We start from the raw sequence: 25,669 nt of genomic DNA, 5'->3' as shown, positions 1-25,669 counted from the left end.
CAAAACTGGTTTGTCGGCGAACAATAAAAGGAAGTAAAATTTATGGAGAAATTATACAGTGGATTTGTCACTTAAAATATCGTAACTGTCTCAGGGACAATACCCCATGCTGAGGATTAATGGTCCCGCCGGACCTTTGATTCACCAGCGCCTTTTCTTCGCCCTTGACAAATTGGATTTTTAGGAATGGGAAGGTCGCCTGCACCATTGTGTGCTAGCCATTCAGAGGCCTCGATTATGCAGGGGGCTGAGGGAACCACTCCATGTGACCCTCTCGGGTGGGACTCTGCAGCTGCTCCACAGCACAACTCTCTCACCAAACTCCGCGCCCTTGCGCTCGCGGTGCCAAAAGGCGCCCGCCCTGATTGAAAAGGCGCAGTGCATGCCTGGCCGCGTCACTCTGCGGGCGGAGGACGCACGTCGGGGCGCGGCTTCCTAGCTTGCACGCGGCAGTGGCTCTGTCACTTGCGCCCAGCGGAGGACCCGGCGCGCCCGAGCGCCTGCCTGGCGGCGGTGGCAACAATGCACGGAACCGCTCGCACTCCGGCTACCAGCGTGAGTGCCGACTGCTGTATCCCGGCTGGCTTGCGCCTGGGGCCAGTGCCTGGCACCTTTAAACTGGGCAAGTACCTGTCAGATCGCAGGGAGCCCGGGCCCAAGAAAAAGGTACTGGCTATTCTGAAGTCTGTCCGCCGACATTCGCCTCTACTTGTCTTGACCCTGGAAGGGGATAGAGAAGGGCAGTAGAAAACCGGGAATAAGTGAACCTTTACCTGCAAATTTTGTCAAGTGGAAGGGAACTCCGATGATTCCCTGCATGTCTCGTAACTGAGAACAGGACATCCGCCGGTCTGAGGGGAGGGGATGTGGCTGAGTTGGAGCAGACTTTGGATGCAGAAACCTCTGGGAACAGCAGTTTTCCTCACATTCTTGGGTTTCTTCAGCAGGGTGCTGAAGGTCCGCAACCCCCTCCCCCCCCACTGCGGTCCTTTTCTTCCCTTCCCTGGGGGCGCCGAGCTTGGAGGACTTTTCCCTTCTATATACTAAATCGATGTTAAAATTTGATTTAAATAATTTAATCCCATTTCCACCGAAAAGATAATGCCTGTAAGGTTCTCAGTTCCTGGAACAAATCCACGTTTTCCTTTCCGACGGGCTTCGTGAGGGTTTTGGGGGGAGAGAGAGGGAGAGCGAGAGAGCCAGTTGGTGGCGTTGACGTAGACTCTGAGAGTCAAGAGTCCCAACCCGCATGGGTCCCTGGTCTGGGGCGCCTGCTGCGGACTCTGAGAGCCTAACGTCCCCCAGCAGGGAGAAGCCCGCTCCAGTCCTCCAGAAAGATTAAAAGGTTCTTGATTGCCCCGGGGGGTCGGAGGCGTTCAACTGCCAAACAGTGGCAAACAGCGATCAGGAAATCAAGGCAGAAGTATGATGAAGGAACAACCTAGGTTTTAGCAGCTGCCTAGAGGTTTTTCTGGAAGAAGTATCTGGGGGGCTCAAGTAGCGGGACTCGCACCTAGCTCCTGGTGCAATGAATCCTCATGCTCCCCATCCCAGTCTAAGCCCGGTTTGTAAAAAAAAAAAAAAAAAAAAGCACACCACGCTTTTCTCTTTAAATGCAATTTAATTGCCTTTAAATGACTTGTTAGCTGCAGGCAAGATTTCTCTGTGTGCGCTTTGTTCCAGCATTTCATTGCTGGGCGCACTTGCACATAGGTTCAGTACAGCGGGAACTGGGATACAAGTGATGAGGCAAAAGGTAGCGGTGGAGATGTTCTGCTAGAGTATGGACTTGGAAACCTTGTTACCGCTGTTCCCAGAACCAAAGTCTGGAGAGGTGGAGCTTAGTACAGGATGCATCCAAGGAGCTCAGGGAGGTTGCCTCATCCAGCTTTGTGTTGCCAGAGTGGAGTGTATGTGTGTGTGTGTTTGTGTTAGTGAGGGCTGTTGCTCTAGCCAGCCTTCCCTCTTTCTCCATTCTCCAAGAAAAGGCCCTAAGGGAATTATTGTCCCAACAGTTCATCGAGGTCTTGCCGAGGTGAACACAACTGTTTTCCTTAGTTGGGAAGGGTGGAGGATAAACATTTCCTCCAGGTTGTGGAGGAACAACCACTGCTTGTGTTGCAGGTGCGCATGGTGAGAGGGGAGCTGGTGGACGAGTCCGGGGACTCCCCTTTGGAGTGGATAGGGCTAATCCGGGCAGCCAGGAACCCCCAGGAACAAACTCTGGAAGCTATTGCAGATTTGCCAGGAGGACAGGTACTTTGGGCACCCCTCACTCTTGCCAATTCTATCTACCCAACTGTCCCTGAGAAGGCTAAGAATTTTAAGAGCAAAGAGCTTCAGAAAGAAGTCTCATTAAAATATCCCAATGACCAATGAGGAAGACACCATTGTATGGTTTTCTTGTTTAAAGGGTGAAGAATGAGATTCTGAGAGATCCACTAGCTTCTCCAGGATCACATAGCATTGGGATTTGAACCTTTCTTCTCAGTTGTGTTTTAACCTATTACCCAGGAAATGACAGACGTCTTATTTCTTGGGTCCCAGATTTTCTACCGAGCATTGCGAGATGTCCAGCCAGGGGAAGAGCTGACTGTGTGGTACTCCAATTCCTTGGCTCAGTGGTTCGATATTCCCACAACAGCTACACCTACGCATGATGAAAAAGGTACCACCTCTGAAAACTACAGGATGTGTGGGTGGGGGAGTAGAATTCAGCTTTCTTTGAGTCCTGAAAAGTGTCCCTGGACCTGAAGGACCTTTCTATCCAGTTGTGTAAATATCCATGCACCCTATCAAGGCAGAGGTCACTTTACCACTACCTCAATAGTGAATGACAAACCCAGTCAGTAATAATCTGGCCCATGATGGGAGCAATACTCTTCTTCATCAAGTTCACTGGGGTCTTCCTTTTCTTGCCCATTCCATACTCAGAACATTTATTTATTCAATTAAGAATCAAGAAAGGAAATTCAAAGTTTTAACAACAACAACAACACAAAAAAAGGCAACTACAGCTTGAGTTCTAGAAAGCATGGCTCAAACCTGGAGTGCATTTGCAAGTTGTAAGATGACTTTACTGGTTTTTCAGGTGAGCAATGAATATATTTTTGACAGCATCTTAGAAGCAATACGGTACAGCTGGCCAGTTGGAAGGTAGTAAGGTCCTACAATTTAAATGGTATTTATTCATTTCCCTCTACTAAGCCTACTTAAATCGAATCTGGGATCTATCCCAGTTTCTTCTCAGATTTATTTGATCCTTTCCAAAGCCAAGAGCCAATTTATGCAAATTAAGGTGCAGCAACTAAAGGGGAAAAAAAAAAAAACCATTTTTAAACCTTCCCTAGAGCTCTGGAGAACAGTTTCTGTAGAAAGAAGGCTGAGGGGTGTAAACTAGTTAAGGTCTTGAGAACCCATTTTCACATACAAAACTTCCCATGGCTTTCTTTTTGCCCTTGCCAATTATTTTTAACTTGTGCATGATTTCTCCTAATGACCTATTTAATTTTAGGAAAAATCAAAATGCTATGAATATAGGAAACATAATTGTATTGCTGCTAAATTTCAAATTAGTGAAAGTGAGGTAATTAGGAAAGAGTTCATGAAGTAAACAAAATGAGGTTTTTTCAAAACAGTGGAAGCATCACTGTCCTCAGTAAATCTATCTTGTGAATAGATTTGTATGTCCAATAGTCATAAGAATGGTCCCAACATAGTTTTTCCCTTGTATCACATTATCAAATTCTTGTGTCAAGTTCTTCCTGTAAGAGAAAAATAATAGCACCACAGTGGAGATCATTCAAATTTAGCACTATAGAACAAATTGAAGGGACCCTGGCCTTTAATGGCCAGCTACCTCTAGTCAGAGTTCCCTTCCATAGGCATTCCCAAATGGTACAAAACTAACTTGCTTCTATTTTAGCCAATATGGTTCATAAAATACTATGTGAAACAGATGAAAAAAATAGTCACTATTTTTATTTTAGGGCATGCTTAGGATATTTTGAACTTGACATTTCCAGGTTGGAGATGTTTGAAAACTTAACCACTTTAAAGTTATATGAAGGGGAGGAGGCAAAGCCACTTATGAAGAGTGTTTGCTACACTTGGCTTGAATTGAACTTTAGAGTCTGCAGGACATGTTGATTAGGAAAAACTGGAAAAGAGATGCATGGAACCAGAAAGCACATGTTTCTTGGAAAGAGGAAGAACTAAGGTGGGATGGCATCTATTTTTTTTTTTTTTTTTTACAATGCAGAGTAACTTTAGTGGGCTTCAATTTCATAGAAACAGATAGTAACTTAATGCTGCCTCATTTTAAGAACAAAACTTCCTTGGCTTTGCGTGGGCCGAGTGATTCTGGTAGAGAATCTGAAAAACATCTCTTTGAAGAGGTGACAAGAGGGATCTTCTGAAATTAAGAGACCTAACATAGTAAATTATCATACTCACCAAGAGGACAGGAGATCTCTTGTCTTTTCCAAGTGTTGTTTTACAAGGATGTTCAATACAAGGAACAGGAAAATTGATTTTTTTTTTTTGTATAGGTCTTGTATAAACAAGTAGAATAGGGTCCTAAGGGCAAAACCTTCTTTCCCTCTATTTCTTCTTCTGTTGAAATAAACTGCTTTTCATCTGAGCTTCCAAACCTTTGGTACTTAGAAGGACCTTTTGCTTTATGCAAAGGCAAAAGTTAACATACAAGAAGGGAAGGGTGTTTGGAATGTTTATTACTTTTGTTATTTCCGCGGTAATGTTTCAAAAGTGCACACGTTAGAAGGAAGAATTTAACTTTCCTATTCAATTTCGAGAGACTGACCTGTTCCTTGGGTACTTCCTTATGGTTCAACTAGTACCTTTCTACAGTCACCCTTCCTCTTAGTAGTATCAATTAACCACATTGAAAAATAAGCCTAATTTTAAGGTTACTTTTCTATGTACAGAAGTCACACTATCTGGTTAGAATCTCTCATACATGTGTCTCTGATTGTGTTCACATGCTGACAACAGTAAAAAAGAGTGCTAATAATACAAAACACACAAAATTGACACAAAACATGTGTAGAGAACTCTGCACTGCCGCTGCTACCTTTCTATCATACATACATACATACATACATATATGTATATATACATACATACATACGTACATACATACATATATGTATGTATGCAATGAAGTCTAAAGTAATACAATTTTTCCAAGAACTTTTCTAAGCTTGGATTTGTGCAGTTATCGAAGAGTTAATTGCCAGGTAAGCCAACTGGCCAAACTATGCAATACCATCTTTTTTAGAATATTGCCATTCTTTCTAGAATATCAGGAGGTAGGATTTTTTCCTCTCGTCAAATTAATGAGGTTAAAGAGGAAATAAAGATGCAAATAATTTTGAAGAATCGCAAATCATAGTCCCTCTGTGGTCCTTCAGTTGGTCACGCTCCAGGAAAACCTCGGGCAAAGTGTTTAAGGCTGGGAGGGGGTAGAAAGGGTGGTTAGTGGACACAAAAGACATTGTTCTATGAAAAGGAATGATTACATATGGCCCATACATACAGGATATTGTCTCGCCTGGTAATGAGGCGCTCACGACTATTAGATTGGTCTTTGTTCAGTTTATCCAAACTCCTTGACATACGCCACCTATTCTGCAAACGCCAACAGATGGGCGCAGGCACCGCACAGCCTCGACACTTGATTTAAAGCAACAGCTGCTCTCAGCTCTTCCCGGCCAGCCTGCTAGAGCTCTGCCCTTCCAAAGGAGATATGCTGTGAGGCTGGAAAGAAAGGCCAGGTTGCGTCTCTTACCCCTAGTGTAGTCCTGGAGGTTAAAGGTGACAAGGACTGGCCATTTTGGGGGCCTTGGGGGTCCTTGTGGATACAGTGGGGCTACCAAACTCCGTAATTTGCTGAACCGCAAAACTACTTCAGCTTCAGCCCGCGATAAGCAGGTCAAAACCTGGGCTTTGCATAGCTTGCTTTTCCACCTCTCACGAGGTCGCTTTTCCCTTCTTGTTTCGCTCAGGGGAGGAGCGCTACATTTGCTGGTACTGCTGGAGGACGTTCCGATACCCCAACAGCCTAAAGGCACACCTACGGTTCCACTGCGTTCTCAGCGGCGGGCCCCGAGCCTTCCTGCACCAGGAGCACACGGCCCGGCCGGGCGCTGGGCCGGCTGCGGAAGGCCACCGCCAATCTCCGAAACCTCCCGAGACCGACTTCACTGTGCCACCTGCCCACGCCCGCACTCTGCGCGCGCCACCAGCGGCCCCGCAGCTTCCCCAGCAGGCGTGCGGGGCGCGGGAGAGCATCAAGCGCGAGGTGGCCTCCGCGCCCTCGCCCAGCGCACCGTCCCCAGCCAAGTGGGGGCTGCCCAAGAAGGGCAAGGAGCATCCAGATCCGGCCCTGGACGTCGGGGCGGCCCGGGCTCACGGCCACTTCCTAGGCATCATGGGCGGCTCCTCGGCGGCGGGGGGCGGCGGGCTGGCTTTCTACCCGGGCGCGCGCTCGGCTTTCAAACCCGCGAGCTTGGGCAGGACGGCGGTCCAGGGCGACCCCTACCGGGAGGAGGGCGGCGGCAAGTCGGGGCCCGGGCTCACCTTGGGCCGGCTGCTGGGCGGGGGTAGGGCCGGCGGGCGTCTCGGGAGTGGAGAGAGCCCCGCGTCAGCGGGCGGCGCAAGCCACCATCACCATCACCACCATGCACATCACCATCACCCCAAGTGCCTGCTCGCGGGGGACCCGCCGCCACCGCCGCCGCCGCCGCCGGGCGTACCTTGCTCCGGGGCCCTGCGCGCCTTCCCCCTGCTCCCGGGCCACCCCGAGGAGGCGTCGGCCTTCAGGCACGTGGAGCGCGTCCCGCCGGTGCCGTCCGCCGCGCGCTACGCCCCGGTGCCCGTGCCCGGGCTGTCGCTGGAGCGCTGCGCGCTGCCAGCCCTAGACGGCCCGGGACTCAAGGCCTACCCCTCGGGTGAGTGCGGCCACCTGCCGGCCGTCGTGCCCGCCTTCACCGTGTACAACGGGGAGCTACTCTACGGCTCGCCCGCAGCCTACTATCCTCTCAAGCTGCACTTCGGCGGGCTGCTCAAGTACCCCGACTCTTTGTCGTCGTACCTAAACGGGCCCGCGACGGCGGCCCTGAGCTCGGCCGAGCTGGGTTCCCTGGCCAGCATCGACCGCGAGATCGCCATGCACACGCAGCAGCTGTCTGAGCTGGCGGCCGGGAAGGGCCGCGGACGCCTGGATTCCGGGACGCTGGCTCCGGCCTTGGTGGCGGCGGGGGGCGGCGGCAGCGGCGGGGGCGGGGGCGGCGGCGCGGGCAAGCCCAAGAGCGGCCACCTGTGCCTGTACTGCGGCAAGCTGTACTCGCGCAAGTACGGGCTCAAGATCCATATGCGGACGCACACGGGCTACAAGCCGCTCAAGTGCAAGGTGTGCCTGCGGCCCTTCGGCGACCCCAGCAATCTCAACAAACACATCCGACTGCACGCCGAGGGCAACACGCCCTACCGCTGCGAGTTCTGCGGCAAAGTGCTCGTGCGCCGCCGGGACCTGGAGCGTCACGTCAAGTCCCGCCACCCGGGTCAGAGCCTGCTCAGCAAGGCGGGCGACGGTCCGGGTGCTGACCCCGGCTACGCCCTGGAGCCTGGGGATCCCAAGAGTGACGACAGCGACGTGGACGTCTGCTTTACCGATGACCAGAGTGACCCCGAAGCCGGGGGCCGCAGCGAGCGCGACTCATAACGGGTCCCGGGAGTGGCGGTGGCCTGGACGGAATGGGAGTGGGAGTGGGTTGACCAGATGGTTATGTTGAGTGGAGTGTGGGATGTGGAACAGGGAGTGAGTGGTCCCAGTTCCCAAGCGCAAACTCAGGAAAGAGTCACCCACCTGAGCGGCCGGTGTGGGGGGGGGGGCGTCTCCTCTGCCCTAGCCTCTGCACCCCCTACTGCAGGCCATTTGTTCTAGGAGATTCAATATCACATTAACATCAGTATCACAATGTCCTCAAAGGCTCCGATTTTAACTGCCATGTATTTCTAAATGTTCCCCCGCCCCCGTGGATAAAATTGTGCCTTTGGAAACGACGTTTTGTGTGAATTTTACGTTAGCATTTAAACGCATAGGCTGAACAGTAGTAGCAGCTTAGTGGCTGTGGCAGCCACACCCTTGTTTCCATTTCATCTGTTCTCATGGTCAAAGAGGCCTCCTTACCACATTTAATATACAGTGGTAGCAGGTGTATAAATTGGCCAGGTTGTAACTATTTATAAGAGAATAATGATAAATGTAAAATATCTAAAGCATGAATCTAAGAGCATGCAATATATAATTTTAAAGAAAGTATCCTACTTGGTAGAGTACAAATGTGTATGTTGTTTTATAATGAATGATGTACAGTGGATACAGTATTTTGTCCTTGGTTTCAGTTTGTGCAATCTTTAAGAAAAATAAAGAAACAAATGAACCGTTCACTTGGTAACTTCAGAAGACCCTTTAAAGAAGTAGTTTAATTTGAAAACTTTTCAAATTTTCACAGTAAAATAAATCTTAGGGTACATAGATTATTCCTAGAATTAATCAATGTTGCAACAAGGCAAGATACCATCTTTCTTTCTCTCTGTCTCTCTTTCTTCCTTTCTTTTTTTTCTGTTTGTTTTTTTGAGGTAGTGTCTCACTCTAGCTCAGGCTGACCTGGAATTCACTATGTAGTCTCCTACCTCTGCCTCCCAAGTGCTGGGATTAAAGGCGTTCGCCACCGCGCCAAGCCAAGATACCATTTGCAATATGCTTACTTCACAGATAACCAGAAAGCAGCAAGGCAGCTGGTTTCTAAAGTCATTGCTAATTGCGCTGAGTGTTTTCAGCTTAGGGGAAAAAACCTTCGAGACAGAAATAACAGCAACCCCCCCCCAAAAAAACTCCCACAAAACCCAAAGCCAAAATCGAAACAAAAGCCTTACATATAATTTATTGTCAAAGCAATTATGGAGCTAAAAATATTGTTTCTTGTACTGTGTCATTTGGGCAGAAGTTTTCTTGGGAATATAAAAGGGAAATTTGCTCAGTGCCTTTTATCATCCATACTTTAGTATTACTTCAACAAACATTGAGGGAGCAGTTATTTTGTTAGAAGTGCACAGTTTCCCTCCTCCCCTCATGTCCTTCTTCCAACAACTTCGTGCCATCAGTACTGAACCCTTTCTACGAAGAGAAAATGTATTTTCATAACTGGAAGGTCCCCAAAACCGCAGTTGCTGATTTTTTTTTTTTTTCTGAGGTAGTGTCTCACTGTGGCTCAGGCTAACTTGGAATTCACTATGTAGTCTCAGGGTGGCCTCAAACTCATGGGGATCCTCCTACCTCTGTGAAATTGCTGATTTTTATTTTTACATTTAAACAAATATTTTATTTATTTGAGAGAGAGAAAGTGGCAGATAGATGAGAGAGCGAGAGTGAGAGCGATACACACACACACACACACACACACACACACACACACACACACACACACGGAAGGAGAGAGAGGGGAGAAGGGAGGGGGGAGAGAGGGAATGAGAACGAAGGGGCATGCCAGGACTTCTAGCCACTGCAAACAATTCCAGACATGCGCCACCATGTGCATCTGGCTTTTCCTGGGTAGTAGGGTAAGTGCCTCAAACACTGAGCTATCTCTCCAGCCTGCTTTTTACTTTTAGATTAATATTGTATAACATTGTAGGTAGGATTTTTACTGTAGACGTGAAGACTTGGGCCCTTAGCTAAGGGCAGGCATACTAAGAGCCCAAGTGTGCAGTCATTTTCTCAGAGGTTGGTTAAGGAAATTGAGAAGTCACCTGAAGCCATGGATATGATTCTGATGATCAAACTCAGACAAGTATGCTTTCTTTTCTGAGTCCTGTATGCTTTGCAAGCCCACTGCTGTCTATCTGTTGAAGACACTACCTCAGTCATTGGGTGGTTGGCAGGAACTTTTTCTGACACAATAGAAGAGAGGGCATTTCATTTCTGTTGATGATGATTTGCAGGATTTCATCTATGAGAAGACACATTGTCGGAAACAACAGGTTTTCAGTGTTAGTTGGCCATAAAATATTTTGGTGTGTAAGAAAAAACCTTAAGGAAAGGGGAAAAAGTGTGGATTACACGTATAAACATAATGATAAAGATACCATCATTCATGGATGATCTTTGTGCCAGATTCATCTTTTAAATTTCAATTTAAAAAAATTATTTATTTGGTTTTTTGAGGTAGGGTCTCACTCTAGCCCAGGCTGACCTGGAATTCACTATGTAGTCTCAGGGTGGCCTTGAACTCATGTGATCCTCCTACCTCTGCCTGGGATTAAAGGCATGCACCACCCACACCTGACTCTAATTTTTAAGTTTTTATATTTTATTTTTATTTATTTGTCACACTAAGAGAAGGAGAGGGAGAGAGAGAGAATGAGAGACAGAGAGAATGAATGGGTGCACTACAAACTCCTGATGTATGTGCCACCTTGTGCATCTGGTTTATGTGGGTCCTGGGGAACTGAAGCTGGGTCCTTTGGCCTTGCAGGCAAGAGCCTTAACCACTAAGCCACTCTCCCGCCCTTTAAAATTTATTTATTTTATTTTTATTTATTTGACACACAGAGAGGAAGGGGATGGAAGAATCTGCCAGATTTTTAAGCTTGCATTTTTCTCCCCTCTCTGTAAAGGACCCACCAGGTTTGGGAATGATCTTGCCACACAGGACTGAAAAGAATCCCAGCATTCGGCTCTATAGTTATGTTTTACATACTTAGTTTTGCATCACCTGCTTAGTGCTATGGTCTGGTCCTTCATTAACAATTACTGCTTGAAACTATATCAACCCTCACAGCGAAATACTGGAAATTTTCTCAAATCAAATATTGTAAGTCCATAGATTTGAAATATGAGGAATGTTCTATCAGCTATAATGGTATTGCCAGCAGTCCCACTCTAGCTCAGTTCTAACTTCTGTATCTTGTTTTATGGAATTAATCATAAGACAAAATACATTTAGAATTGGTAATGATTTAATAAAACAAAACCCTAATTTATTTTCCCCATTGAACTTAATATCTGCCAGAAATTATTAGCATCTAATATTAAAAAAAAAACATTTAAAAGGCTATTGATTACAGGTTGCTTATACATCTCCATAGATTGACTAAGGACATTCGGGTGTTTGTTCATGTATGGACGTTCTAACAAATAGATACTGGCACTACTTCAACGTCCAAATCAAATCAGTGATGTACAATTGCTTGAATTAGTTTTCCTCAGACGACTACTACTAGTATATTATTGCTATTTATATTAGTGCTATTATTAGAGACGGAGATTCACTGTGTGGCCCTGGCTGTCCTTGTACTTGCTATATACCGCAGGATGGTCTCAAATTTGGGACATTTTTTCTGCCTCAGCCTCCCTCCTGCTGGTATTCCAGCCAAGTGCCCCTTTCTTCCCATTCCTCCTCCTCACCCAATAGTTCTTCCCTTGGTCACTGCAGCTGACTGAGGAGAATGCTGAAGCCCCCTCCCCCCTCAGTGTTTAAACAGAATATTTTGTAACAAAAGTTTTATTTTATTTTTTTTTTAAGGAGGACCTAGACTTTTGAGAGGTGAAAGACTCCATATTGTTTAGATGTAGTTAATTTGGGCATTAAAAAGTGTTAGCTTTTACTCAAACACGCCTGAATTTTAGTTGTCTCTGGCAATTACCAGCCTGGCATCTTGGGGTTCAGTCTCGCCACTGCCACAATTCTCTAATCTGAAAAGCAGGGCAAAATAAGCAATAGGGTAGTTGTGAACTTAAGCGGGTTGATACAAGAAAGCTGCTTAAAACCATTGTGACCTAGGAAGCTCTCAGATAATGTAACTGTAGCAAGCGTCTGTGCTTTCACTTCCGATATCACGCTAAGGAGACGCGACCTGGCACCCTCTTAAAAGCACTCGCTCTCGCTTCCCTTCCAGCCCCCAAAGAGCTCCCATGGACTTCAGTCATTAAAGCCCTTGTCGGGTTCCATCTTAAGCTCAGATTCTAGACTAATGAATAGCATGGTAAGAATGCTGTTTTCGTTAATTTTCGAAAAGCTTGTCTGGGCTGTGAGGGCTGAGATAAACAGAAGCTTGGGGCAGAGGTGAGTATGCGCACCTCCCTTCCCTACGCCGTGGAGCGCAGGTCCATAGCCCAGCCTCTGAGGGGCGAGTGGTTTGCGCTGCAGCCCTGGGATCTGAACCAAAAGCAGGGTTCTAATTCCTGGGCTGAGGGGGCGGTCGTGGTCCATTCCTCATTACTTTCATTGGCCCACTCTTCGCAGCCAGGGCGGCTGCGCGTGGAGGTCAGGCAGGAGCCCGGCGTAGTGGCCGCAGGAGCGGGTGCCCCGGCGTCCCTCGGGCTGGAGCGAGATGGGGGCGCTTTCCGCGTCGGCCTTCGGCGACAGTCTCGCCCTCTCCAGGAACACAAGTTCCTGGGTTGTGAGTTGGGGCAACGCCTAGGAACCCTGCAGGAAAGTCGCTGGGCTGGGTAGCAGCCGCAGTAGCAGCCACAACCCCAGTGCATCCTCTTGGCGGTCCTAAGCCCTGTGGCGGCGGGATCCCGGGCACCAGCGTCCCGCGCCCTCGCCATCTGCAGCTTCCCAGCGAAGAGGGCAGAGGCATAGGCGCCATACGTGACCCCTGACCACCCAGGTGTGAACTGTGCGGGGAGGACTCAACAGACGGCAGAGAGCTTCTATCATCTGCAACTATGGCTTAATTCAAATTAGAGGAAAACAAGTTGTACAACAGACAACTTGTTAATGCTTTTGACTTGGAAACCGTCCAAGGGCCTTTTAAACAGAAACCAAGATTGGATGGATTACATGCAGATGTATAGACCTTTTGAAGACAAAACACAGTGTTTTAATTATTTAAATTTTAGCATTTCATGTAAATAGTAGATAAAAAGTAAAGGACACGTTAATTGAAGAATGTAAAAGTCATACAAGAGATGTGGTTATTGAGTTAAACAGATTGATATATATGTTTTCATGTAAAGAAACTGCTAACAAAATATATTAGATATACAAATATCATGAGTATTCTCCGATTTTTCCAAATCATAACATTTCCCCATAATTTGTGTTGTAGGAAATGGCTGCAAATACATATCTCTTACTTTTAATGTTGGCAATAAAATAACTTCCTTAAAAGTTAGCTTAAGTATACAATTATTTAAAATCCAGTGTTCTACGGCAAGTTGTATTTGAATGGGAACATTCAAATATCGTGATCTGAAAAGAAAGCCCTAGTGGAAACGTCTTAAGTGATAGGAGATACAGTGAGGCAAAAGATGCAGTAGTAGATGGCTTTGCATAAGACCATATTGAAAGTTAGAGATTTCTTTAAAGCTTTTCTTTTAATTCCCTGAAAGAGGCAGAAAGACAAGAATCTGTACTTGACCTTGAGCATTTGATTCTTGTATTGTCACCTTAAGGAAAATGGAGACATGACCAGGTCAGATTCAAGCTAACTTGGGGGCATTGGACCATAGCAAAATGCATCTGTGAGCAATGAAATGCTTTCAGGTATGCTAAAAGTCAGCCTAGTGAGATGTGAGTCAGTGTGGGCTGTCACATTTTATAAGCCTGTTTGTGATTTTGAGAAAGCAGGAGAAAGAAATGCCTTAGCTATCAAGATGATGTGGAGAGAAGAAAATACATTAAGGAGATTATGAGATGGGCTTTCTGAACTGTTTAAAACTAACATGCTGAAATCTGGTACCAGGGTACTGGCTTTGCCATGTATAGGTATTTGGAGTGTTTGTGCATATTACTATGTCTTACATTTGTTTTCATAATCAAATTGTGCATTAATGTCATAAATTGGAAGTTTAGGATTTCATGCTTTTTATTTTGGTTATTAGTCTTCTCATAAAAATGAGAAATTAATTAATTTTGTTTCAACAGCCCTCATTTTATTAAATCATTGTCACATTTAATGTTTACAATTACTTATTTTACAGACAAGGAAAATGAGGTTTATATTTCACAGCCAAGCCAAATATTCCCAAGATTCATTTCTATTTCTACTGAGACTACAGCCTCACTCTCAACATATTATCCATTCTTTAAAGCATTGTTATCTGCACAAGTGGCCAAGAAATATGAGAAATAGTGTTCACTATCTTTAGACAGCAGGAAAATGTAAAATAAACCTGTTCTATGCTTCCATTTCCTCTGAGTCAGAGTAGCTGTCCTCACAAAAACAAATGACAACAAATGCTGGTGAGGATGTGGGGTGAGAGGTACCCTTATTCACAGCTAATGGGGATGTAAATTTGTGCACCCACTGTGCAAATCAGTGTGGAGGGTCTCCAAAAAATTAAAACCAGAGCTACTATTTGAGAAAGTTGTACCACTACTGGGAGTATACTCAAAGGACTCTAAGTCAACACACCACAGAGGTATTTGCATATCCAAGTTTATTGCAGCACTATTCTCAGTGGCTAAGAATGGTACCAGCCTAAATGACCATCAATAAATAGATAAAGAAAAATGTGCTCTATATTCACAATGGAATTTTCTTCAGCCATAAAGTATGCAGTCATGACATTTGCAGGGAAACAGATGGAACTGGAGGTCATTAAATTGAGAGGAAAAAGCCAGTCACAGAGAAAAACACTGCATGCCTTCTCTCATGCATAGAATCTAGATTCATGTGTGTATGTATGTGTTATGGTTACCTTCTCATTGCTAAGACAAAGCACCAACCCAAAGCAGCTGATGGGAAGAAAGTATTTTGGCTTTCAGTCTTGAGGGGAAGCTTCATGATGGCAGGGGAAAGCATGGCATGAGCAGAGGATGGACATTGCCTCTGCTACAGCAGGTGGAAAACAGCAGCCAGAGAGTGAGCTCTAGCAAAGGAGAGCTGGCTGGAACACTCCTACCCACCCCCAACACACTTCTTCCAGCAAGGCTCCACCTCCCAAATTACCACCAGCTGGGAACTAAGCATTCAGAGCACAAGTTTTTGCTCTTATCTTATTCAAACCACGACAGTATGTGTGCATGTGTATAGGTAATAAAAGTAGAAATGGGACCATGAAAGAAGAGAAAGAGATCTTAAGGGAGGAAAGAAGGGGAGAAAAAGAGAAGATAATAGAATGCATTTGGCATGAAAGCAGAAGAGGACACTTTTGGAGTGGGGTTGTGGAGAAAGCAAACACAGGGGTAGGGGTTGGAGGATGGCATTAGAGAGGGGGATGAGTAAGAACAAAGTATATTGACATATATGCATGCAAATGCCACCAATGACTTATCAGTTAAAGGCACCTGCTTACAACATCTGCTGGCCCAGGTTCAATTCCCCAGTACCCGTGTAAAGCCAGATGCAAAAGTGGTCCAAACATCTGATGTTCATTTGCAGTGACAAAAGACACTGGCATACCCATGAACACACACACACACACACACACACACGTGCAAATGAATAAAAATATATAAAAGAGAAAATGCCATCCTGAAAACCATTTCTTTGTATGTAATTTAAAATAAATAAATAAAGCTACTATATAAAAACATGACTACTATATAAAAAACATGACTGGATGGGCATGATGGCTCATGACTATAATCCTACCACTCTGGAGGATGAGGTAGGAGGATCATGTGAACTCAAGGCCAGCTTGGACTACTCAGTGAGTTCCAGCTCAGCCTGGCCTAGAGTGAGATTCTACCTCCTGAAAAAGAAACAATCAATCAAATAAAAAACACTACGACCTCATATAGGAGGTGTTCAGAAATTCAGTTTGAATATTTGGCAAGTAGATCCAATGCATATTTTTTTCAGGGTAGTAATAATTTTGTAGAAAGGGTGCAGACATAATTTAGAAGGTTATTGGCTTTATTAGCGATAGGGATAGGGATAAGGATAGGGATAGGGAGAGAGAGAGAGGGAGAGAGAGAGAGAGAGAGAGAGAGAGAGAGAGGGAGAGGGAGAGAGGGAGAGAGGGAGGGAGGGAGAGAGAGAGACAGAGAGAGAGAGAGAGAGAGAGAGAGAGAGAGAGAGAGAGAGAGAGAGGGAGAGAGAGAGAGAGAGCGAAAACCCTGAGCAGGGCATTGTCAGAAAAAGACCAGTGTCTAGTACATGGATAATTGATTGATTTGGTTCTTCTCCCTGTTTAGAAGACCCAGTCTTGACCACACTCTGCACTTAGTGAGATAACAGTAGAGCTGATAATAACATCATCATCATTTCAGAATTTGGCAAAATATCTTTGGGGAATCTTTAGCTATAGTATTTTACTACTCTAGGCCAAGCATATGAATATATATATATATATATATATATATATATATATATATATATATATATATATATTTGCTTTTCAGACATGGTTTCAATTATCCTCATGTATGTCCCAAGACTTGCTATGTAGTTAAGATGACCTTGAACTCCTGGTCCTTCTACCTTTACCTTTCAAGTGATGGGGTTACAGGAGTATACCACCATGCCTGGCCAACATGGAAATTTCAATGTTAGTATAGTATGGTGAAGGAATGTGTTTGTATGCACATGCCTTTGAACTTTTACAGTTATTTCCTATGAATAACAACATCAAATTTTGATTTCCCTCTGGTAAATGCAGACATTGGGAGTACGATTCAGTCCTATAACTGGATGACTGCATGTGGCTTTGCTTGCCAAGTAGCAGGTACTGAGCACACCCCCCACCAGCTATACAATAGCACTCCAGTAGGAAAAAAAAAAAAAAAAAAAAAAAAAAAAAACTAATGTAAATGACATGTAGTTGGCCAAGGAAAAAAAGATGAAAATGACATTTACTTGCAAATAAGTTTTCTGTGTTTGATGTAAACATAATGACATGTATTTTGCAGGAGACCTCTTTGACTTTAGGATAGCTATTGACTACATTTTATGGGACTGCACGTATTTCTGACACTATTGATATGTAACATGATCTAAAAATCTGTATGTTTAAAATTATACAGAAGCATTTTTATGATTTTCTGTTCTAGTAGGTGGTCTGAGAGATAAGGTGAGAAGGTGCCCTGGAATAAAACTTGACCCTGGCACCTTGTTCTCAGATTAGGGGAGAGTTAATCTGAGAGTTCAATATAAAATGAAGAAGACTAATCTCATTGCTTGGCATTATTGCTAATCATGATTCCTAACATAAACATTGGCTCAAAGAATAGGCTCAGGTAATTTTGGCTTTGCTTTCGAAGCTTTACTAATCTTCCTTTTTAAATTTTAATGTTTAGCTTTTTATTGACAACCTCCATACATATGCACAATATCCCATGATCATAATTCCCTCTCACCACCTCCTTTTTCCACCTGTCCCATATCCCCCTTCACTGAATCCCTTCTTTCCAACTAGTCCCTGGTCTATTTTGATGTCATCATTTTCCCCCTCCTATTATGCAGGTTTAGGACAGGTAATAGCCACTATAAGGTCATGAATACAATGACTACTTTTTGTCTGAAGACAGCATTGTAAGCAGTTCTCACCTTCCTTTAGCTCTTTCTATTTTACCATCTCTTCCACAATAGTCCTTGAGTCTTGGAGGGTGTGATAGAGATGACTCACTCACTTCGTGCTCTATGTTTCTCTGTCTCTTCTCCTTAGCACTTTGATGAGTTTTGAGTCACTCCAGTGGTCACCACCATCTGAAAAGAGAAGCTTCTCTAACCAAAAGTGAGGGCAATATTAATATATAAACATAAACAAGTATTTTGAGGGCAGTTTGGCAGGCATAATATATTCATTTAGTCAGACAACAGTAGTTGTTTTACCCCTAGGGCTTATGACTGCCACAGTCATAGGCTTTTGATTAGGTTTCCAGTAGCAGGAATAAATGCCCTCCTATGGAGTAGGACTTTGTGGTGGTTTGAATTAGGTATCCCCCATAAAGTCATGTGTTCTGTAATTGTGATCCTCAGCTGATGACAAATTGGGAGGTAGAGCCATCCTGAGGAGGTGTGTTACTGGCGAGTGAACCTTGAGGTTTATTAATTCCTAGTTTGCCAGTGTTAGCTCCCTCTCCTGCTGTGGCGTTTCACCTGCTATGGCAGAGATGACGTCCAGCCTCTGTTGATAATATCATCTCCCATGTTCCATGTCAGTGTGGAGCTTCCCCTTGAGACACAGTAAGCCAAAATAAACCCTTTCCTCCCACAAGCTGCTTTTGGGTTGTTGCTTTGTGCCAGCAACAACAAGGTAACTGCAACAGCCTCAAATCTTAGGAATCTTTCAACACCCATTTAAAATCTCCCTTATTCTAGTTTTCGTTGGGTGTCCCAGCTCAAGGTAGTCTTTTGCTCCTAGGAGCTTCCACAGCAGGTGGTGTGCAATACTCAATTATTTTTTTCTTTCTTTCTTTCTTTCTTTCTTTCTTTCTTTCTTTCTTTCTTTCTTTCTTTCTTTCTTTCTTTTTTTTTTTCGAGGTAGGGTCTCACTCTAGCCCAGGCTGACCTGGAATTCACTATGGTGTCTCAGGGTGGCCTCGAACTCATGGCGATCCTTCTACCTCTGCCTCCCAAGTGCTGGCATTAAAGGCGTGCGCCACCACGCCCGGCTGATACTCAATTATTTTTGTCAAGTACATGTATTGAGCCTAGACTCTGTCATTTACCTAAGAATACTAGTTTAAACATAGTAAGTATTCAATAGCTACTTAAGAATTAAGTAATAGTCTGTAATGTTTTCATTCTTCTGAACAGTGATGAAGCACCCTACCAGGTTCTGCAATGGCCTTGTGAGATGGGACTTCCTTTTTGGGGTTCAGATTCTAACCCCAAACCTGAGCTCATGTCTGCTTTACCAGAGACTTGAAATCAAACAAGACTGAGTAGGATTATTTTAGTGAATTATTACACACTGGCCAAACTGCTAGGGTGGGAAGGACAAAACCTTATCCATGACATAAACCTCAAGTGCTGGGAGACAAACAGCCTAGGAGCCTGAAGGGGTGGGGGGAAAGAAAACCTCACCAAAAGCTTTCTGTGCAGGCAGGCTTTTCATCCTGGGTCCAGGGCTGAATCCAGAAGTCAGCACACCTGGGTGCGGTGTCGGGAAGGGCCTGGATGAATCTGCACACACCTGGGTGACTCCAGCTCCACAGCAGCTGCTGCGGGCAGCAGGGTGAATATCTGAGGGTAAGCAGCCACCATTTGTTTTGTCCCTAGTTGGCAGAAAGGAATTAAGATCCATATTTCTCCTGTGGGCCTTCCTGTCTAACTGCCTCTCCCCAATGCCACCTGTCTCCCTCATAAATGTAATTAGGACTGTCAAGCTGCCATGCTAACACAGGAGTGGACACAGATTAACACTATGTGGTAACTATAATGATAGATATATGCAAGAGGAAGGGTTCCTCCTGTCAGAGAGAGAGGGTCAGAGCAGGGTAGGAGTCACACAGAGAAAGCCTTTCAGAAGATGTAACACTTGAGCTGAGTCTTGAAGATCCCTAAGTCATCTAGGTCAAAGGTCAAGGGAAATCAACTGATATTTCTTGGAGACAGGCTAGCAAGGCAGAATTCCTGAGCAGGAAGCCATATGGATTTGTTTTAGGATGTACAGGACAGTGCGGTGTTGTTTTAAAGCAGTGACAGGCAGATGGTATTGTTGAGAGATGATGTGAGAAACAGGTAACGTGTGGCTAAAGGATATGTGGGCTTTAGATGTAGAAAGAGCCATGTCTCTATATACTGGCTGGGTATCTTCCAAGCTTTGAGAACTTGGTGAAATTATTTAAACTTTGTATGCCTCAGTTTACTCATTTGCATTATATTTAGAGGACTTGAAAAGATTAGTCAAAGTCATGTTTGTGAAGTGTTTACTAAGGGGAAGCTTTCAAAGTATATTGACTATTTATTTTTGGAATGATGGGGAGCTGTGCAGGGGCCATGGAAGGATGGGCTTGGGGAAGATCTAACTTAGCACAGACAGGCAGCTTTGTATAGCAGGATGATGATTGCAGACAGGGAGAACAATGAGGAGGTAGCTATATTCTGCAGTTCAAGTGACAGATGATAAGAGATGGTGGTAATAGGGATGTAGAGAAGAGCACAGAGTCATACATTTAGGAGGCAGCACTGTTCCAAGAGTTTGCAACTGGGAGAAATGGGAAGGAGCCTCACATATGAATGATAGAACAATGTAATGCACAGAGTTGACTGTGGTTGGCAGATATAATTTAGGTCAAGATGATCTCTGTGGTGCTCTGCTTTGTTGAGAAATATGGCCTCATGAAGAAAGGAAAAAAAGTCCCCTAATATATTTGAAAATATAAGCATCAAAAGCTTATGGTATTTCTCTACACAAATAAAAGTAAACTACAATAAAGGGAAGTTATAATCTAAAGAAAAAAATTTAACAGGAAGTGATATGGACATTTCCTCATATAAATTAAAGATATGCACACTCAAACATTCCTACATATAAAAATTAGAGCTGGGTGCAATACTGAGAATCTGAAGTTCCAACTACTCGGAAGCATTAGGCAGGAAGCAAGCATGAGATTAGGAGTTTGAGGCCAGCCTGGGCAGCATAGTAACTGTCTCAGAAAAACATTAGATAAAAAAATTTAAGAAAATGCTAGCAATGTTCTAAAATCGATGTAAGTACATTTTATTGATGTTACTAAACCATTTGTCAAGCAATGTGAAAATTTCTAAGAATATGTGCATATATCTATGTATATATACATTGGCACATATATACATAGAGGTGTTCAGCTCTCTTTCTCTCTTTGTCTGTCTGTCTCTCTGTCTGTCTGTCTGTCTGTCTGTCTCTCTCTCTCTCTTTTTTTTGTGTTTGTTTTTTCGAGATAGGGTCTCATTCTAGCTCAAGCTGACCTGGAATTCACTCTGTAGTCTCATACTGGCCTCACACTCACAGAGATCCTCCTACCTCTGCATCCCGACTGTTTCCATTAAGGGCGTGTGCCACCACTACTGACTCTCTCTCTGTTCTTGTTTTTGAGGCAGGGTCTCAGTCTAGGCCAGGCTGACTGAGAACTTGTTGATTAACTCCAGGATGGTCTCAAACTCTTCCTACCCCAGTCTCCCAAGTGTTGGGATTAAGGGTATATGCCAGCCATTCACTGGCTACTGAATTTAAAAAAACTATTAATTTATTGGTTGATTGATTTTCTTTTTGTTTTTTTTTTTTTGAGGTAGGGTCTCACTCTGGTCCAGGATGACCTGGAATTAACTATGTAGTCTCAGGGTGGCCTTGAACTCACAGCAATCCTTCTACCTCTGTCTCCCAAGTGTTTGGATTAATGGCGAGCACCAAGCCTGGCTGATTGATTGATTTTATGTGTGTGGATATGTTTGGGGGCATGTGCTACTATATACATGTGGAGGACAGGGAACAACTTTAAAAATAATTTGTTTATTTGCAAGCAGACAGAGAATGGGTGCACCAGGATCTCCAGCCATTGTAAACAAACTCTAGATGCATGTGCCACTTTGTGCAGTTGACTTTATGTGGGTATTGGAGAATTGAACGCCAGTTGTTAGGCTTCTCAGGCAAACACCTTAAAGACTGAACCATCTCTCCAGCCCTAGAGAACAAGTTTAACCACTAAGCCATCTTCCCAGCCCAAGAGGTTGACTTCAATGTGTCTGTGCTCTACCTTCTTGCCACCGCACATAAATATCAGACTAGCTTTGGTTTCTCCTAGCTCTACTTTCCATTGTAGATGCATTGGGATCACAGATGCACATGCCACTTTGTAGCTTATGTGGGTGCTGGGAAGTTGAATCTAGATAGGCAGTTCTTGCAAGCAAGCTCCTTCAAACACAGAACCATCTCTTTAGCCCCCAGCTCACTTATTAATCTTATTAATGCAGTTTTATTCTACAGAAAAACAATAAAGTCATGTACACATATTTTCATTGCAGTATTACAGCACAAAGAAAAAAAGTAGATGAGAAGAAGCATTTTAAGCATTCAAAAAATTAAGCTTGGGTTATTTAGAGACTATCAATATTCTGGCAAGAGTTATGATAAAACAGTGGGAAGTGGTGAAAATATTAAATGAGAAAAGTTGAATAAGAATGATTTTATAGGGTGCTGAGGAGATAGCTCAGTAGGCAAAGTACTTACTATACAAGCATGAGACCCAAGTTCAATTCCTAGTACCCACATAAAACATTGGGTATGGTAGTTTGCACCTACAATTCCAGCTTTGGGGAGGCAGAGACAGGAGGATCACTGGAGCTCATTGGCTAACCAGTCTAGAGTAATTAGTAAGTTTTGGGCCAGTAAGAGATCTTGCATCAGACAAGAAGTGGATGGTGTTTCTAAGGATAACACCTGAGGATACCACTTCTGGCTTCCTGATATATGTATATACATATGTGCAATACATCCCCAAAGACATGTGCCCACACATATACAAACACAATATAGTCATACCACACATGTACACAAACACAGAGTTGTCTATTATTGTTGCTTAAGGATATGGATTTGCATAATGAAGACTGGAATATAACATTCCAAACACTGACAGTAGTCCTGGTTTACACATATGCTTCTTTAGTGGTCTAGCTCTACCACCTTTATTTAGTCATTGCTAATCATTTTTCTTTGTTGAAATAGTTTAATGCATGCTATTATGGCAAATTAACCCTTAGTATTTCAGTATATGTAGCATAGCATCAAGTAAAACAAACAATTCCTTAATAGCATCCTGTACCCAGGATCCAGACAAAATTTTCCAATTTTCTTTCCAAAAATGAAATAACCTGATGAAACTGCCCAGCCCATGGGGATTGTATACTAGGTGGAGAGGGCCTGGATCCAGGCCCCTGGTGCCATGGGAGCCAGTGTCTCCAGCCTGCTGGGTTGGGCAGAATTGTCCATCAGGTCTCTGGGCCTCTAGGCAGGAGCCCTTGGACGGGGAGGGCAGCTGGCTCAGAGATAGCAGGCTCCATCTGCAAATAGGCTGTCTCTTCCCTTCTGCTCTCTGCTCTTGGGAATCAAGGGCACAGGCTCTTAGACCTTTGGAGCCAGCTGGCAGCAAAAAGAGGGAAACCAGCCAGCAGGTCTGTGCTTGGGGTGAGGAACTTTGAGACCGTGTCTTTGTCAAGCCAGTTGTGGAAGGTCCGGTGATTTCCCACAGCCCTTCATGCCAGCTCTCACAGACCTCACCGGGTTGCTGATTTACCTCCCCTATGGCTTGTGCAAAGAACCGTCTCTTTTAATTAGCTGGATCTTTTGAATTAAATTAGGCCTCAAGAAAATCTGCAATGAGGGATGTGACTAATAAAGTTGTCAAGGCCATCCTGTAACCTTTGTGTAAAGCAAACAAGCAAACCAAACCAAACCAGCCAAATTAACAATTGCAAGAACAGCCCAGAGGAGCCAAGAGAAAAAAAGCATTTTAATATGAATTTTCCAAAATATCACAAAATGGAAAAAATTGTAAAAAGAGCTCATTCTTAACATTTTACCCATTTTGTTTTATTTGTTTTAGTGTATTTTAAAGATCAAGCCTTTATCAGTTTGTCTGTAAATACTCTATACTATATGAAATTAACAGATACTTCCTAAAAATCATCTAATTTCCATCCTGTATTGAAATTCAAAATTATCTTAATTTTTAAACAGTTCTATTCATTTAGATTCTATATAGTGACTACTGATTTATTACGGTAGTTCAAGTTTCTAAAGGTTTTTGTTTGTTTAACATATTTCTCTGTCCCCTTTTCTGTAAACAGGTAGTTAAAACTAAAAGACTGAATAGATTAATGTTTAGATTTTGGGGAACAAGAACTAAACTTCATATGTTTCAGTTTATAGAATGTATGTGTGCTCCACTTTAAGAGTTATTTAATTATTAAACTATAATAACATCTCTCTCTCTTTGTAGTGCTTGGAAATTGAGCTCAGGGCCTGACACAGGCTAGGCAAGTGCTCTACCACTGAACTACATCCCCAGCCTGATAGCCATATTTTTAATTAACAGTTTTGGCACCTACTGATGAAATTGCTTAGATCCATTCTTTCATTAGGGGTGCAAAATAGTAGCATTCTAATTTTACCATTCCTTCTGTCTTTGTTCCTTCTTCCTAACATATATTAATGTCCAGGTCTCTGTATCTAACTGCATTACTCAGTTGCCCTGGGAATCTTCCCCAAGAAATGTGTTCAGGTCAAGTTCTTGGCATGGGTACAACTTGGTTGCTCTAGTTCTTGACACCACTTTGAGAAATGGCCTGGAACCAGGGATTCAGAGACAGTTTTTGCCTCTCCTCAGTGCTAAAATCACTCGAAGTAATCACAACCATAGAGTCAGCTTTTTGATGTTTGTGTGATATGAGTTGAGAAAAGCAGAAAGGTCAACCTGAATTTTCCTCCTCTCCAGTTGTGTCTGAAAACCCTCAACACTGTGTTCTCCTTTTAGGGCCTTAGGAAGACTTGAGAATTGTAACCAGGTCAAAATATGGGATGCTGAGAAGAAAAATAAAAAAACATTAATTAGTATACTAATAATTGGTTTATCTTGTTAGCTGGTTACTGTCATTTGTTTCCATGTAGACTTGAAACTAGAATGTGAGACTATTTACTTGGCAGATAGAGAGGATGGCTGCAATTGTAACAGATCATGCATTCTGAGGGTTGTTTCAGGTATTTAAATGGGGATCTTCAAGAATGAGGACCACTGAGGGGGAAGAAGAACATGCTGAAAGATGTAGGAAAACAAGGCAGTGGCACCATGCTTTCATTGAGGATGACTCCCATAGTTTGGATGGATGCTCCCAGAAGCTTCAAGCATTAAAAGCTTAGTCCTCAGGTTGATGGAATTGGGGAGCATGTGCTATGGGCCCTTATGATATAGGATCTTATGGGAGATCCTTGGGCCTTTAGGGTTGTATTATCAAATGGGATTGTGGAACCCTGGCCAGGCCTCTCTCTGCTTCCCGATTTGTGAGATGTAAGCCATTTGTTTTGTGATGCCTACTGCGTTTACCAGAGGCCCAAGGCAGTAGGATCCCTGGGTCTTGGAATGATGCCTCCACCATGAACCAAATTTTTTTTCTTAATAGTTTACTTACCTCAGGAATCACATTATTGTAATGCAAAGCCTACTAATATGATCACTTTTCATAAGCCCTCAAACCAGCATAGAGAAAAGGAACAGGAATTTGTTTTCTATTTTTACATCAGTAGCTATGTTGGCTCAGAAGAATGAAATTGTGGCATTCCTGTCCTCACCAGAGCTTTTATTACAGATTAGCAGTACCAAAGAATAAGAAGTTTGAAGGATGAACTTGAACAAGATGGAGTACTTGTAACAATGTGTGTGGCATAGGAAGGATCACTGTTTTTAGGAGTGAAAAATGACAGATTGATCCCTTTTGCCATAGAAAAATGTTCAGTCTGCTATTTTATATAAAGGGACCATTTTCTCTCTTCACCTACTGAACAACCAGTTCTAATAAGGAAGTTTTAGTATTTTTATCTTCATAATAATTTTAGAAACAGTAGTCCATTTTATTCCTAATAATGTTACTGAAAAATACCAGCAATTATATAATGACTGCAAGAAATCACATTTTTAAGTAAATGAAGAGGAAAATGATTTTTTTCTTATTATATGTCCCCAATTTATATGTAATTACCATCTATAAAAGA

At 43.6% G+C, this 25,669-nt stretch overlaps 1 protein-coding gene across 1 annotated transcript; it reads left to right on the top strand.

Annotated features, from left to right (window-relative positions):
* Nucleotides 1-382: 382 nt before the first annotated feature.
* Nucleotides 383-7,744, top strand: Prdm13 (PR/SET domain 13). The gene is given in 5 exon segments (XM_004660598.2): nt 383-434; nt 437-666; nt 2,125-2,256; nt 2,548-2,668; nt 6,027-7,744. Coding segments are annotated over 5 exon segments (2,253 nt in total).
* The last annotated feature ends 17,925 nt before the right edge of the window (nt 7,745-25,669 follow it).

The sequence above is a fragment of the Jaculus jaculus genome, chromosome 7, assembly GCF_020740685.1.
Source record: "Jaculus jaculus isolate mJacJac1 chromosome 7, mJacJac1.mat.Y.cur, whole genome shotgun sequence".
Taxonomy (NCBI): domain Eukaryota; kingdom Metazoa; phylum Chordata; class Mammalia; order Rodentia; family Dipodidae; genus Jaculus; species Jaculus jaculus.
This window is presented reverse-complemented; position numbering and strand designations above follow the sequence as displayed.